The sequence below is a fragment of the Rhinopithecus bieti genome, unplaced genomic scaffold (genome assembly GCF_001698545.2).
Source record: "Rhinopithecus bieti isolate Rb0 unplaced genomic scaffold, ASM169854v2 scaffold_71, whole genome shotgun sequence".
NCBI classification, from domain to species: domain Eukaryota; kingdom Metazoa; phylum Chordata; class Mammalia; order Primates; family Cercopithecidae; genus Rhinopithecus; species Rhinopithecus bieti.
In genome coordinates, this window is record NW_016803101.1 from 633,872 (window position 1) to 650,835 (window position 16,964).

General features: G+C 36.1%; 1 protein-coding gene across 4 annotated transcripts in view; it reads left to right on the forward strand.

The window, feature by feature from the left end:
* The window catches only part of CCDC171 (coiled-coil domain containing 171), a 399,071-nt gene extending 385,990 nt beyond the window's left edge, over positions 1 to 13,081 (forward strand). For 3 of the 4 annotated variants that reach the window (XM_017891142.1, XM_017891322.1, XM_017891217.1), the window contains one exon: positions 12,676 to 13,081. In XM_017891142.1, coding sequence (XP_017746631.1) covers positions 12,676 to 12,903 — 228 coding nt within the window. In that variant the 3' untranslated portion in view covers positions 12,904 to 13,081. The remainder of the gene's footprint in view (positions 1 to 12,675) is intronic. The other variant, XR_001889029.1, reaches the window with a different exon arrangement.
* Positions 13,082 to 16,964: the final 3,883 nt, after the last annotated feature.

Below are 16,964 nucleotides of genomic sequence, written 5' to 3' on the forward strand. Positions count from 1 at the left end.
ATTTCTATCTATAAAGTAACATGTCTTACCATATGGATTCTGCCTATGTCCCACAAACTACTTGCTGATTCATTATCTGTGCTTATTAATATTTCTTATGAGTTTCATCTATCCTATTTTTCTAGTCTTTAATCTTATATTTGAATATTTTCAAATAATAAGCAAACGTACAATAAAGAAGAGATGAAGTAGGAAATAGCAAAGTCTGAAGAGACGACTTGTTTACAAAAATTAAAAGTATGTTTAGGTCAGACAAAGTGAAGAGACAAATAACTGATGAAAAATATTTAGCAAACAGCTTTGAAACCTATGTTAAAATTATTATCTAGTAGACAACCTACCCCAAGTGTAGACTGCATTTCAAACAAGTCTAAGCCTTTTTGAAGAAACAGTGTGCAGACTCTAGAACGTTAATCTGAGTGAGGGCTCTGGAAGTTGGAGAAGGACTAGTGGAGATTTTATGGTCAGGCACCCAGAGGAGATGTGAAGTGGAGAGAACGACCTAGTGCATTTCCTCCATGCAGGCCTAGGGACTGGCATCTGGACTCTTAGAAAAAGGGCTTACAGGTAGAAGCTGAAAGAAATGTTTTGTGATGGACACCACAGGACACTAGGTTTCAGTCAGAGTTGTCACAGTTTTCAGATGACAGAAAGGGAAGGATGGACACCCCAAATTTTTGTTAGAGCTATCACCCATATGGCCTAGCAAGCCCTCTAACACATTGAAGGCAGATCCTGATGGAGGGATTGCAGACACCAAGCAGCTCTTGATGGGGAATCCACAAGAGTGTTTGAGGCTTGTATGAGCAGGACAGGGAACGACCAGGGTAACTTGACTCACTTGGGACTTTGTATCCGCAGAATAATGAGGATGGGAAACTTCCAGTGCTATTGCACATCAAAGCTTATCCTATAAAAATAGCAATTATGTGGTTTCATAGTATTTCAACAGATTCTAATTTAAGGAGAACTGGATCAGAATGAAGATTAGTTAAGGTCTAATAAATAATCCCCAAAACAAGGAATTTTTATTTGTTTAATTAACTGTTGTATCCCAGTACTTGGAACAGTATTTGGCACATCTTAGGCCCTCGATAGATATTTACTGAAAAAATAAATGAATAGAGCTAATTTAGGATACTAAGAGGGGTATGGATTTAGATATCTGTATGCATTATGCAAGCGTAGGGAAAATTTGTCATATGGAATTGATAATATAGGGAGTTGATTCCTGAAATGTAGCCTGGGGTCATATTATTTTGGATTTTTGTGTTTGCTATATTTTACTGTTAATAAGATGTTCTCCCTAGGGATGGATTTGGGTTGAGACTGCTGGAAATGATGTGGTTATATCAGAAATAACATTCCTGACTATCATGTAAAGGAAATGTCATTGCCAGCTAAGTGATTTGTTTTAGAACATATGCCCCAGTGCTTGTTGTGATTTGAAGGCATTCCGCAGATATGACACCCAGATCACATGATTTGTCTTACATCTGAAGTGCCTTTCTCTTCCTAAGAAATAGACCACATTCTTTTAACTGAAGATAGCCAGTCCCTCCAGAAAGGCCCAGCTGTGGAACTGTTCACAGGGTCCACAGCCCTGGGGAATATAGAGGTTATACCATGGTCAGTGGGGAAATAAAGACACTTTGCAGCATTCCATGAAGAACTGCTAAGGATTTTAGGTGTGATATAATGGAATAATGAAGGAAATGGCCTAAAACAGCAGTGGAAGGGAGGGGCATGCAAAGAAAAAATGGGTTTCAAATTGCAAAATGAGAATTTAATGCTAAATTTGTTGAGATGTGTGATTGACAGATACTTATATTGTTAGAAAAGTTTAGTAAAGTCATTTCTTTCAAACTACTTTGAATTCTAAATGATTCTTTCCTTCCTCTGCTCTTCTTTACCCGAGTGCCTGCTCAGTAATTCCACTCCTTGAAAAACGTATCGCTACGAGGTCTAAGTTTATAGCTTCCAGATTACTACTAAATTTTTGACATTGAATAAAAAACTTTTATAACTTTAAGAGGAAATTCTTCAGTAATGAAATAGTGGTCAGAAAACTTTTGCCTAATAGTTCCCAGAGAGAGTGTGACATGTGTACATTATGACCACAGAAGTCGTAATTTGGCAGCTGGAAGTGCTATTTGGAGTAAAATGAAGGCACACAAGTTATAAGTAGCCACTCTGCATAAGGAGTTGCATTTGTGCAGAGTAGAGGAACAAGTTACTCAGTGTCATTATTTGTGTAGGTGTTTACTCAATGTAAAACTGTAAATATGACTTAGATAACTGAAAACATTGAAATGAGAGTGTTCTTTGCTAGATTACAATCTTTTCAAAACATACAAAACACTTAAAGACCCATCCTCTGAGACCTTTAACTATCCAGTTACATTTTCATTTTGACCACACATTTCAGAGCCACAACTCTACTAAAATATATAGATGTATTTCAGTATATATAAATATATACAGTTTCATTTTTTAATAAAGAGTTTTTGGCTATAAAAGTAAAACATACTTACTCTAGGTAATTTGGAAAATACAAATCCTAATCCTAACTCAGAGAATAGAGAAAAAAATCCCAACAATTCCAATACCACAAAACAAGCACCATATGTAATTTTGTGTACTGCTGTTTCACGATGTAGTCTAGCCCTAGGGTCAGCAAATCTACATGCCACCTGTTTTTGTATGGCCTGTGAGCTAAGAATGGTTTTAATATTTTAAATAGTTATGGGAAAAAAGCAAAAGAATAATGACATATCATGACACATAAAATTTATGTGAAATTCAGATTTCACTGTCCATAAATAAAGTTATATTGAAACACAGCCATGCTAATTCATTTACATATCCTCGATGGCTGCTTGTGTGTTACAACAGCAGTATCTAATGCTTGTAACAGAAAACGTATAGCCTACAAAGCATGAAATTCTTACTGTCTAGCTCTTTACAAAGGTCTGACCTTTGGTTAGACCCGAGCATTTGTCCACATTATCCAAAAGTTTATAACTGTAAATTTTATAGCTACATAATTTTCCACCATGTAGCTATAGCCTACTTAACTATGCTTCTGGTTGAGTATGAGAGTATTTCTAATTTTTGTCTGTTATTATTAATATAAAGAACCTAATCATAAATGGAATTGTTAGATCAAATGGCATTAACCATTTAAGACAGTTGCCCAATTGTAGATCCAGTGGTTCTAACAATTTATACAGTTACTAGCAATTTATGAATGCTTGCTTCACAATGCTTTCACTAACATTTAGTGTAATTTTAACTTTTAATTTTATCAGCAATAAATGTCTTATTTTCCATTTTGATTACTTGTGGGGTTACCATTTTCCCCATTTATTTGTTACCCAGATGTATTTTTGCTTGTGTGAACTGCCAGTTCATAACCTTCTCTCATGATTCAAATAATTTTAAAGCTAAAAAATCATGGAAAGAAAAATTTAACCTTTCAATGGTTAAATTTAACCTTTCAAATCTTTTTTTTCTACCCAAACTCTAATTTAGTTCTTTTTTCCAAAGATTATTAAGTTTCTTTTGATTTCTTGTGATTCTTTTTTCCAGAAAAAATTGGGATAGATATGCATGTGTGTGTGTGTTTATGCTTATTTTAAAATATATATTACTATTTTTATGTATGTGTATATATACACGTAAACTCATGTATACATTTTGAACTTTTTTTTCACTTGGATATATTTCTCTATCAGCCTTTACATATTTACCTTATTTTAAAAATAGTTGTATTATATGGTTGTGTCATACTTCACTTAAATAACCTTCTGTTGATGGACCTCTGGCTTTATTTTTAAAATGTTTTATTTATCTATCTAAAAATGCTTCAGTGAACATATGCTCACCTTGGTGAACTCTTTTGAGTGTAGCCATAGAAGAAATGCCTAGCAGTGGAATTGTTAGGTCAAAGGACCTTTAAATTTTTGTCTTCCAGAAACGTTGCACGAGCTTATATTCCTAACTACATGGCAAAAGTTTGCCTGATTCCCTCTTCTCAACAGTGGAGATCATCAGACATCTAAGTTTTTGCCCATTTGATATATGAAAAGTAATCTTTAATTGGGATGTGTTGTATTATAGTTCTTTACTTATGAATGAAGTTTAGCACCTTTTCATATGTTTTTTGGTTATTATACTACTCTCTCCCCCATCAGACATCCAGTTTGTACATGAGGCAGAGCCTGGCAGTGGTTTCCTGATATCTTTTTTCTCTCTCTTTCTTGGTAATAGAGCCTCTGAATGTTACCTGGGCTGCTCAGGAGACAAACAAACAGACAAACTACATTTCTCAGACTCTCTGAAAGCTAAATTAGTTATGTGACCTAAGTTCTAGTCAATGGAATGTAAGTAAAATTGTGCAATTTTAGGAAGTGTCTGTAAACGGAAGCAATGCCTCCTTCTTTGTTCCATCCTCCTTTCTTCTGGCTAGAATGCAGACATATTAACTGGAACTTGAGCAGCCATTTTTGATCATGAGTTAAAAGCCATGTACTGAGCTATGGAGTCCAAGATAGAAGCAGCCTGGATTCTTGAAAACTTTATATAGCCCTATCAGAGGGAAATAAACTTCTATTTAAGCCAATAGCATTTAGAGTTTTCTCTTACAACTGAACTCAGTCTTAATAAATATGCTACCCTCAGCCTATTTTCTAATTACATTATTTCAGTTGATCTGCATGAGCCTTTTGTAAATTAAGAAAGTTACTTGTATGGGGTTTCTATGTGTTCCACATATTTTCACCAGTTTGTCATTTCAGACTTTCAGTAGCATTTTTCTTTCTTTTTTTTTTTTTTTTTTTTTTTTTTGAGACAGAGTCTTGCTATGTCCCCGGGCTGGAGTGCCGTGGCCGGATCTCAGCTCACTGCAAGCTCCGCCTCCCAGGTTTACGCCATTCTCCTGCCTCAGCCTCCCGTGTAGCTGGGACTACAGGTGCCCGCCACCTCGCCCAGCTAGTTTTTTGTATTTTTTAGTAGAGACAGAGTTTCACCGTGTTAGCCAGGATGGTCTCGATTTCCTGACCTCGTGATCCGCCTGTCTCGGCCTCCCAAAGTGTTGGGATTACAGGCTTGAGCCGCTGCGCCCGGCCAGTAGCATTTTTCTATATGGTATGCTTGCTTTTATTTATTTGGTTTTTGTCTCTTTTCCTATATTTGAGTGCATAAACTTATTTACATCTTCAATTCTCTCTGAATTATTTGGGAGTGTATGTTTCTAAGACAGAGGGGAAAATGCTTCCTTTGCGTTTTCTGGCCATTTCTGGCACTCTACCATCAGTTGTGTCAGGATTGTCAGGTCAGCAACAGACTGCAAGCACAAGGGTATGAAGAATACTAGGAAAAGAAAGAACAAAAGCCACTTGGGAGAATTCTTCAACTCTTTTTCTAACCTCAACCACATCAGGAAATCTAAACATCCTGAAGAAGAAAATAGGACTTATTGTTTTGTCAGGCACAAGATATCTTGAAGTAATTTAAAATTAAAGTTTAAATGTTCTAGTGTAATTTAATTAATTAATTGTTTTTTGAGACAGAGTCTCACTCTTGTCACCCAGGCTGGAGTGCAATGGCGCAATCTCAGCTCACTGCAACCTCTGCCTTTCGGGTTCAAGCGATTCTCCCGCCTCAGCCTCCCGGGTGGCTGGGATTACAGGCACCCACCAGCATGCCTGGCTAATTTTTTGTATTTTTAAGCAGAGATGGGTTTTCACCATGTTGGTCAGGCTTGTCTCAAACTCCTGACTTCAGATGATCTGCCAGCCTCAGCCTCCCAAAGTGCTGGGATTACGGGCATGAGCCACCGCGCCTGGCCTTAAATATTCTAGTGTAATTTAAAACCTCAGTGCCTCATTTTGTTTCTGAATATAACAACATGTAAGCTCCTTTGATGAAAGGGCTATAACTTTCATTTTTGTGTAAGTTCCATGAGATGTATGTATTTACTCCAGTAAGTACCATGGGCATTCAAATGTTGGACTACAATAAAATAAATATAAACATTTATTTTAGCCTCTAACACAATCTATGTACTTTTATTTTCTATTTTCAGAGAGGTTTGTTGAGCCCTTATTTTGTTGATGGAATTCCTCTAGATATAAAACAAGCCTGAGGCTAGGCTATATCTTCTTTGGCCGACATGGTAAGGTAGTGGTCAAGCATATGAATAGGAGAGTCAGAGGAATCAAGATTCACATCCCTTTCTACCATTAGCAAGCTGTGCAACCTGTGGCAATTTATTCTGCTCTTCTGAGCCCTAGTCTCTTCAACTGTAGAATGAAGATAATTGTAGTGCTTTCTGATTGAGTCACTGTGAGAATTCAGATAATGCCTGTAAAACGAAATCTAGCACAGTGCCTGACGTGCTCAATACATATTGACTATAATTGTAAAGTTAGAATTTATATCATTTGAGAAGAGTAAAAAAGAGAAGTGAAGAAGAGGAGCTACTCTATGCTACACATTTTCGTGTATATTATTCCATATAATCCTCATAACAGCCCTGTGAGGAATTAGTCTTCCTCCTTTACAGATAAGGATACAAGCTGACACAGGTTAAGTAACTTGTCAAGGATCACATAATTAGTAAATGGCAGAATGAAGTTTCTTTCCACTTTCAAAGCCCATATTCTTTCCATTATTCTTTGCTAAATCTAATTGTGACATAATCTGTATATGTGTGAAATAACAATAAAACACCAAGACCATGAAGTAATAATATAAGTCATTTGTTCATTCACTCATTCATCATTTAGGAATCTTATTTAGTCCCAGATATTCTGCTAAGTGCTAGGTGTACAAAGTCATGATTCCATCACACTAAGTGCTCGTAGTTTTATAGGGGAAATATAAGGATATACAAATAAGTGAAAAAATAGTAAAATAAGTGCTCATGAACGAATGTAAAAATGAGATTGGATGTTACAGTTAGCTGTAGTTGGGGAAGGATGGGAAGAGGATCCAGGAAAGCCTCATGAAAGGGGCAGGCCGGGCGCGGTGGCTCAAGCCTGTAATCCCAGCACTTTGGGAGGCCGAGACAGGCGGATCATGAGGTCAGGAGATCGAGACCATCCTGGCTAACACGGTGAAACCCCGTCTCTACTAAAAAGTACAAAAAACTAGCCGGGCGTGGTGGCGGGCGCCTGTAGTCCCAGCTACTCGGGAGGCTGAGGCAGGAGAATGGCATGAACCCGGGAGGCGAAGCTTGCAGTGAGCTGAGATTCGGCCACTGCACTCCAGCCTGGGTGACAGAGCAAGACTCCGTCTCAAAAAAAAAAAAAAAAAAAGAAAGGGGCAGACCTTGGCCGGAGTTTGAAACGTGGAGGACTCACCCAACAAAGAGCAGAAGTGGACAGACTGGAGGGTGATGTGAACTATGGAATGTCCTTATTAGGGACTCACAAGTTCCATGTACCTGGCTTGCACAGTACAAGTGAGGAAATGGTAGATGAGGCTGGACAGGGAAGCCAAGAGCAAGGGCATGGTTATAGGGAAGCATGAAGAATCAAAACCATTGATTCAATCAATATTCCACATAAAAAAGTAGCCAAGGCTGAATTAGAACCAGATAGAATGCTGAGTGTCTGCCTGAGGACAGAGCTGTTGTGATATGAATCAAGTTTCCTGTTAATACATTCTACCCCTTTTTTCTGATTTGTTTCTACCTCTGTGATTGTCCTTTTTAGATCTCTAGGCACGCTGGGCTCTTAGGGTGTTTCCTAATGCAACTTCTTTGCATTTTTCCATTAACTCACATTTCTTCCTATGCCTTGATGTCAGTAAGATAGTAAAACTAGTCTGTACTAAGGTTTAATGACTTACAGGGAGAAGAATGCATAAAATATTCCTACAAGCTTGTTATTGGTAGCTAAAAGTTAGAACTGGTAACTACTGTATGAGAAATAAATATTGGATGGCATGATAGCAGATGTGTGTCTGTCTGTGTGTGTGTGTATATATATATATTTATATGATATATCAAGTATATGTGTGTATATATTTATAAGGTGAATGTATGTTTTTATTTGTATATATCTCAGATATAAAATTGAGTATTCCACAAGAGAAAACTATGTGATTTTTGCCAACTCTTACTGTGTAAACTACAGTGTCCTATGAGGCCAGCATGACAACTGGAAAATTGACAGGTAGAATTTGGCTAACTAACCTGAAGTATTTAGAAGAAAGAAAACTTTGTGACACTGAATATTGAGACTCTGGTGGTAAGAGCACATTAGGAACCAAAGTAGAAATGGCAAGGGGGCCTCACTGTAACACCCTCTGGTGGGTGATTTGATTTCTTCATCTGTTTATGTGGAGCTGTGCAGACTACTTAAAAGCAGTCAGTAATTTACAAGGCTTAAAACATCATCATGGAGTTTGAAGTAATGAAAAGAGTACTATAGAATCTAATTGAATGAAGCCACATCATTGAAATTGTGGCTAATCTTGTTATCTGTTTGGCTTTATTTTAGAACAATGTGCAATGTGCAATATGTATTCTTTCCCCTTAAGAATGGTAAATCTACATCCTCTCCAGTATTATATTCGGGAAACTGATTCTGGGTTAATGTCCCTCAAAAAAGTTAGGGTTTATATAGTATATGCTCCCACACATGGAATTATGGCAGACCTGTAGAATTTCAAAGCTGGAAAGAGTCCAGCCCCTCATTTGGATGGACTAATTTACCTGCCCCAAATGACTTAGTCGGATTGTAAAAGAGCTGTGAGGAGAAGCTAGAGTCCACTGATCTTCAGTCTAGTATTCTTTTCACCACACTATGTGCTTAGTATAATCTCCATGCAATACTACTAAGGCTTACTAAATCACATTTTTCCTCACTTTTTATAATACTAAATTCTGGAAGACTTAACTTGATCATAAATGTTACACAGGAGACAAATGGCTTGGTTTCAGAAGCCTTGGTCGGCAAAAAGACTTTGATTTACAGACAATTTATTGGGTGGTTATTTTATTATTAGACTAATGCTTTATTTATTTATTTTGTTTGAAAACATTTGTGGAAAATTAAGATATTAAAGCCTTGAAAAATGGCTATTGGATGTGTCCAATTACTGTATTTCATAAGATTTTTAAAATGTAGAAATTTAGTAGACACATTTTGTATTGTGAATATGTATTTAGCTGATGGACTATAGCAGTTCAAATAGAATCATTTATAGCTTATTGAGTAAATAAAAGTGCTTCCATAAAGATTCACATGACACCTAGCTTTTATTTCAGGCACCTAATTTCCTTTTGAAAAACTGCCTAAATTTAGATTTACGTAAGAGACAGAACACTTCAGTGGTTTTAAAAGTAGTTTATATGACCATGGGCTTTACAGATTTAAAATATAAGATCAGGTGGTGCACACTAACTTTTAATGTTCTCTGACAAAAAGTTATTTAACTGTCCTTTACTCTCTCTGTTACATTAAAATAGTACAAAAGTATTATGTATTTCTGGATATTATTCTGGATATTTATAACAAGAAAAACAGTTCATATTTACTTGTTATTTTAACATCACATTCTCAAATCAAAGTTTCACCAGAATTGTTGCTAGCTTTGTTGTTGTTGTTGTTTGAGACAGAGTCTTGCTCTGTTGCCCAGGCTGGAGTGCAGTGTGCAGTGGCACGATCTTGGCTCACTGCAACCTCCGCCTCTGGGTTCAAGCGATTCCCCTGCCTCAGCCTCCCAAATAGCTGGGATTACAGGCGCATGCCCAGCTAATTTTTGTATTTTTAGCAGAGGCAAGGTTTCAGCATGTTGGCCAGGCTGGTCTCCAACTCCTGACCTCAGGTGATCCACCTGCCTCAGCCTCCCAAAGTGCTGGGATTACAGGCATGAGCCACCACCCCCAGCCGGTGGCTTTTTTTTAAAGCTCTTAAGTGACTTAAAATCAGACTTTACCTCATTTCATGAAAAACGTTTTTTGTCTAGCAGTACAGCAGATGATCCCAGTAGCAAAAGCAGTCATTTGTTTTCCTTTATACAAAAGTAACTCTGTTTACTTTGTAGAGACTATACTTTTGGGGAATACAAGACTTAAAGGATATATCTCTCTCTCTGTCTCTTTTTTTTCATCTCTGGAGATTTTTAGATTATTTTCCATGTTTAGGACATAAGGTCAGAAAATAGTGTGCAAAAAGTGAGACTAATTTGAAATACTAGGGAAATAACACCCCATTTCAAGGTTATTTAGTAAAAAATGTTATATTAGATGAAAGGGTGCTTTCAGACAATGTAGTGGAAAATAGACATATTAGAAAAAGTAGGATGAGAAAAGGCAAAAGAGGGACCTCTTTGTAGGGTACCAAGATCTGTAGAATATTAAAGAGAAATGAGCAGTTAGTAGAGACTTTCCCTAAAGGACTGCCTTCCTAACTTTGTAATGTGTTAGGTTGATGGATTCACAAGAACAAAAAGGTAAACTTTAAGTACAGCATATAAGTTTGAGTAAATTATGCGTATCACTAATATTGACAAAACAGGAATGGTTGGTCAGTTTGGCATGGTCACCTTTCTCTAAACATCAAGAAGAAAATACCCCCAGCAGATATCTGACCTTCCTTGGACTGATTCTGCACACCCCTCTATTTTCCATACATAGTTTTCTTAGACCAGAACTTGAAGTACAAAAATGTATCAAAACAAACGTTTGAAGTCTTTTCTGACAATATTGTATTATAATAAAGAATACTATGGCTATAACTATGTTTATTAAGAAGAAAATCAGGCCCCACCATTTCCTGCTCTTCCAGCATTCCCCTAACCCCCAGGCCTGACAGAATGAGAACTTAGTAGATGGCACTGTAATGTTTATAGCTGCAAAGTCAATCCAGTAATGACACTGCTAAAAAATGATTGTAGCAGCAGTAAAAGTGCAGCTGTGTGCACCTCTAGCCTCTGATGTAATGAGATGCCTCTGTTCAGGTTCTGAACTGAGATGATCAGGCCCAGCATGAAGGTTCTGCAAGCAAAACCTCATGAATACTACGAATCAGGGTCAGCACATGATTTTGAAAGTTGTTTTCCCTCCATTGGGAAACCTTGTCCTTCGTAGAGCTATTTCAAGTGACCATTGTAGGTGTTTCCGAACTTCCAGTATAAAAAGAGATGATTTCCGTCAGCTATAGGCCTGCAGTAGAGTATCAAGAAATCAAAAGAACAAAGATCAAAGAAAATTGCTGACCTAGGTGTTAGATGCAGACATTGATTTTTTCTCCAGTTGTAGTTTTAAAAAAATCCACAAAAATGGTAACACATACAACAGTTGAATTTCTAATACTTTCCTAAAGCCAGTGATAGCTTCCCTCTTGTTTTTACATGTAGAAACAGTTTTGTATAACATGACATAATAAAGCAGACCTTATGGTTTACATTATTTTGTTATCAAAACTGTAAGGGGATCTACTAGAAAGTTTTAAAAAACCCTGCAATATAGAGTATGATTTTTAGTGGAGATACTTATAACCAGACTTGTTATTTCAGCAGCATTTATTTTGTGGGAATCTGGAAAATTATGTCATACAATTGATCACTATTTTCCTGTCATCTTTAAATGTCATAAAATAATGCTTACCTGCTGTACTGCTAAGACTTCTTCATGTTAAATATTAACTACTAGATACTGATGTCACTTAAGGCTTAAATGAGTAGCTTTATCAAAATATTAATTCTGTTATCCAGTATTTCATGACTATGTGGCATTTTTAAGTTTAATTTCCAACAGTTTCTGGATACCATCAGTGTTCTCAAATATATGACAAATTATTCATTCCCTTATTTTGACACATGATTTCTAAATACTTATAATAGTCTTTATCAAAACAGGGTGGTATCATGGACATAAAGGTGGAAACAATAGACACTGAGCACCAGGGACTACGAGAGCGGGAGAGGGTTGAAGAACTACCTCTCGGGGACTGTGCTCACCACCTGGCTGATGGGATCATTTGTACACCATACCTCAGTGACTTAAATCAGTAATTACCCATGTAACAAATCTGCACATGTACCCCCGAACTTAAAGTAATAAAGTTGAAAGAAAAAACAGGGTGGTGGCATTATTATTAAAGTAAACCCAAAGAGTTATCATTAGAATTTTGTATCTTAATATGCCATTTTCTAGAGGTCACTGGGATTGGCTTATTTTTCTTTGTGCTACTTTTGTCAAGTAAATAAAACGGATAGATTTAAAAAACATAAATACTCATAGTTTATTTTCTAAGCAATCTAATCTTCCATATTATATGGCACTTATTATATAGCATAATGAAATAAATGCTATTAGCATCGGTTTCTGTAAGTTGCCAATGGACTGAAGTCAAGGTAAAAATCCCTGATTGTTTTGACTCTTTGACGTGATAACTTTATAAAGAGTTTTACACAAAGATTTAGTGTTTAGATAAATTCCTGTTGTCTAGAAAAGTCATAAAAGAGCAAATAAGGGATTCAGTCACACTTGGAAAATAATTTACTATTTATATATTCTCATACAGATTATTGAAATAGTAATTTCCATCTCATTTTATATTTTAATGATTATTAGTCTACTTGCCTGTTTATGGTTTTAGGCTCTGTTTGAGAGTTTTCAACTCTATGCTTATTATTTTTTTCTTTTGTATGTCACAGATAGGATCACGAGACCATTCAAATCTCTCCATTCCTTCAAGAGCTCCTCTTCCTGCTGACACAACTGGTATTGGGGATTTCTTACCATTGAAAGCTGAACTTGATACAACTTACACTTTCTTAAAGGAGACATTTATAAATACTGTTCCCCATGCTCTGACATCATCTCACTCCTCTCCAGTGACTATGTCTGCTAATGCCAACAGACCAACTCAGATTGGATTATGACTTCATGAAATTTAAAAATGGAGGAAGAGTTAACAGTACAATTAAAATTGTTTTGAATGGGAATTTTCTTATCAGTTGACTTTTGTTTCAGCAGAAGTGGCAGTGGATTTAAAAAATTTGTGTGATATCTTGATGTATTCTGGTAGCTCTGTCTCCTTGAATAATGAAATAGCCAACTTTTTTCTCTCCAAGTTTTATTTATTATCACAGTTGCTCATTTTTATGTAACATATTTTTAAATGTTAAGGAATGACACATTTTGGGTAATTTCCCTCAGACTTAAAAAAATCAATAAGCCATTTTAGTCTCTATCTATCAAAGTTGTTTCATACTTGTCTATTTTAAAGCAGGACTGCAATGCTTTAATAGGATTGAGAGAGCTATTTGAAATGTATGCCAATGATTCCTGTCATTTCATGGCAGCCCGGCCATGGTTCACTGAGCCCCCTCTTCTCTCTTGTCAGCTCAACTGAAGACAAGCATTTAGTTGCAAACTTTAAGCAGGTTGTGCAAAACAGAAATGATGTGACTGCTTCTCCTCCTGCACAATAATGTCACTCCTGGTCAATGTGAGAAGGTCAGGTTGCTCCTTGTAAAGCTACATGATACCACTTGCCCATTTGAACAAGTTAAGTTAACTGCTGAATCTGGTCCCTGAAGGCATTGAAAACTCATTCTTTTAGCAAGTCTGCATTTGATAAGAAAGTAGAGCAATTGTGCTGGAGGATTTCTGTGGTATGTTTAGGCACTTCATAAGGACAGTTTCCACACCAGGATAGCAGGTAATACATTTAGTATAAGCGAAAAACTTCAAGGTAATGGCTGTTTTGACCTTCAAAATAGACTCCTTTTTTGTTTTTGTTGTTGGTAGGACCCAAGAGTGACGCCCATCTTTGATGCTGACAGAATTTAAAACAAGGCCATTGCCCTGCATTTTCTGCCTTGTAGCACACAAAAGTAAAATTGTATGTCAGGCCGAGATGTCGGGGAGCTGACAAGATGCCCCAGTGACATTTCAGCTAGAAAGAGCAAGTGTCTTGCAACCAAGTGGTCAAATATCAAATAATAGGTCAAGCAGGAAGGAGCTGAGTTCTAACCACAAAGAGGTTTCTGGTAACTTACTTGACAAGCTTTTGGGTGCTTTGTGGCTTGACAAAGTGATGTTCTGTTGGGTATCGCTAGACAGACTGTTCTTTATCGCCTTCAGAAGATCAGACATTGACATTGATTAAACTCTTTAACCCTTAAAGGTTAAACCCTTGCAGTTTGCATCATGGTAAGTGAAGAACAAAAGAATATTTGTAGTAAGAATTTGTTTTTGTATTAATCATTTAACTCCCTAGTGCTATTAACTTCTGATATGAACTATAGCTTTTGACAAAGAGTTCTGATACAGAATCTATTTTTTATATTATTTTTCATTATGGAATCTTTCATTATAGATGCATTAGAATATAACAGTATGTATTACGGAAGTTTTTTTGTCTTATCTTTACAGTGACATTTGATTCCAATATACCCAACTGCTGAGAATTTTTTTATTGGCCTTGGTAAATAAGATTGTGTACTAACTATTTGTTAGTCACCAAATTAGCGAAGTGATTTATGCCATCTGAGGGAACACAGCAGTATTACTGTCGTACTATGTAACACATCCTATTCTTGTAATACAGAACCACTATAATTAGCTTATATAAAACTTTAGAAAGCTTATGTGGAGTAAAATTATATCTTTAACCAAATTTCTCTTAATTCTTTCCTTGGAATTATTTTTAATATGACCTGTGTAACATGACCTGTATGAAATTCAACTTGCAAATTTACTATAACATGGAAAGTGCTATTTATTGTTTTTATACAGATCATATAATTTCTGCACTTTTCAGAACACCTTTCTCTGCTGTTCCACACAATGATTAGGATATTGTTCATTTAGAAATTGATAGACAGTTTTTTAGTTCATGTGATATCATTGAGCTTACAATTCTCACTAGAGAAAAACAGTGTTACTATATGTAACCTCTGTGTCTAAGTGTTTGTGTGTGTGTATGTTTGTGTTGAATCTGTTTTCAGATCCTACTGATTTTAGAGGAACAACACTTTTGTAAAATGTACCTTGGAAAGGCCTTGGTCTTCTTGCCTTAAATTTATAATCTGTTAATGGGATAACTCCAAAAATAAATGTATATGTGTCTTCATATATATGGGTATCTGACTTTACAGGTACATTTTGTACCATGAATTCTGAACCATAAATTCAAAATTCATAAATTATGATTAAATCAAATCAAAGCATGTCACATTTATAAGCAACTAGATGCTAAAGGCCATAGAAACTGAAGGATGAACCTCCTAAGCGATCATTAGTATTCACTACCAAATATAGTAATATTTATACCATATGCTTTTTTCCCAGAAGTCAGACCCAGCAGGAGGAGAAGATTTAATGACATATCCTATGGAGATCTGAGAAACTCTAGACTGCTTCTAAGCACCTTAGTGACCAATTGCTGCATATTTGAGATCTCTGTTGTGTTGGCAAGGACAGTTCCTCTATCAGCTTCTTTATCTTTTAAAGAATGATATATAGAGTAGACATATCTCAGGAGAATGACTTCAAATATTTTTGTAGAGGAGAAAGGAAATTTTACTTTACACTTCAGAATGTGGATTTTCTTACTGACCTTCTGTGATCTAGAAAAACACCTATAATACCCATCACTATTAATTCTTAAAGTTATTGTTCTGATACCTGAGTCACACTTACATTTTGAGGAGTTGCCAACATTTTTAATACATGTATTTTGAAATGACATAATATAAAAACAAAGAGGTTTAGGATTGCAAAAATTGCCAGTTCAGTGATAATTTAATGACATAAATAAATAACCTTTTAAATAGAATGATCACTTTAATTTACCAAATATCTGACTCTTATTAAACTTAGCAACTCTATTTCCTATTTCACATTTATGATATATGCTATTATTGAATGTTTAATGAGATTATTACTAGTTTCATGTTACTTTATTTACCAGTTGTCTAAATTCATTCTGTAGACCACACCGAACAATAGTAGATTGATCCTACTTCACTGTGCACTTATTCTTTTTTTAAGAGATGGGCTCTCGCAGTGTTGCCCAGGCCGGTCTTGAACTCCTGGGCTCAAGTGATCCTCCTACCTCAGCCTCCTGAGTACTAGGGACTACAGATGTGTACCACTGTGCCCTCACTGGGTACTTTTTACAGAAAAGTTTTCTAATATAAAAGGTGGAAGATAGTTAATATTTACCGAGCAACTGTTTTATGCCAGTTATTATAGCAAAACTAATGATCTCACAACAAACCTCTAGCATGGGTATTTGCATCACCATTGTAGACATGAATAACTGAGGATCAAAAATGTTAAGCATCTGGCTACCAAAGATCATACATAACCTAGGAATTAGTAAACCTAGAGCTGCAATTCCAAAGCCCACATTATTTTGAAACACTGCCAGTCCAGCCTTCCAGAAATTATTAACACTTTTTAAAGAGAAAAAAAAATTTTTTTTAATTGTCCTGACCAGTTAGGAATAATTTTGATAAGTATGTTTTCATTTGAAATCTAGATTTCTTATGAATTGATTAGACAAAACAAAATACATACATACTAGCACTATGTATGTAAATAGTAACTGTGAAGTTTGTGTCTATCTTTCAAAGGAAATGCCACGCTGACTGTGTTGCCCAGTGTCTCTAGCTTGGCCCACAAGATCACACAGACACTCTCAGAAGCAGAGTCTCTGTTGAGAGGTACTGATGGTAAGTCAGCCTGGCCATGCTATTACTTCCCAATGGAAAATAATGCCATATGCCAAATAAAGCTGATCAATAAAGCATTCACTTGTGTAACTCCTAGGATAAAGATTTAAAAATATATTTTCTGGACTAGCATAGTAGGCTGAATAATGGCCCTACAAGATGTCCATATACTAATCACTGGAACCTGTGAATGTTACTGTCTATGGCAAAGGGATTTTCCAGGTGTGGTTAAGGATCTTGAGATGGGGAGATTATCC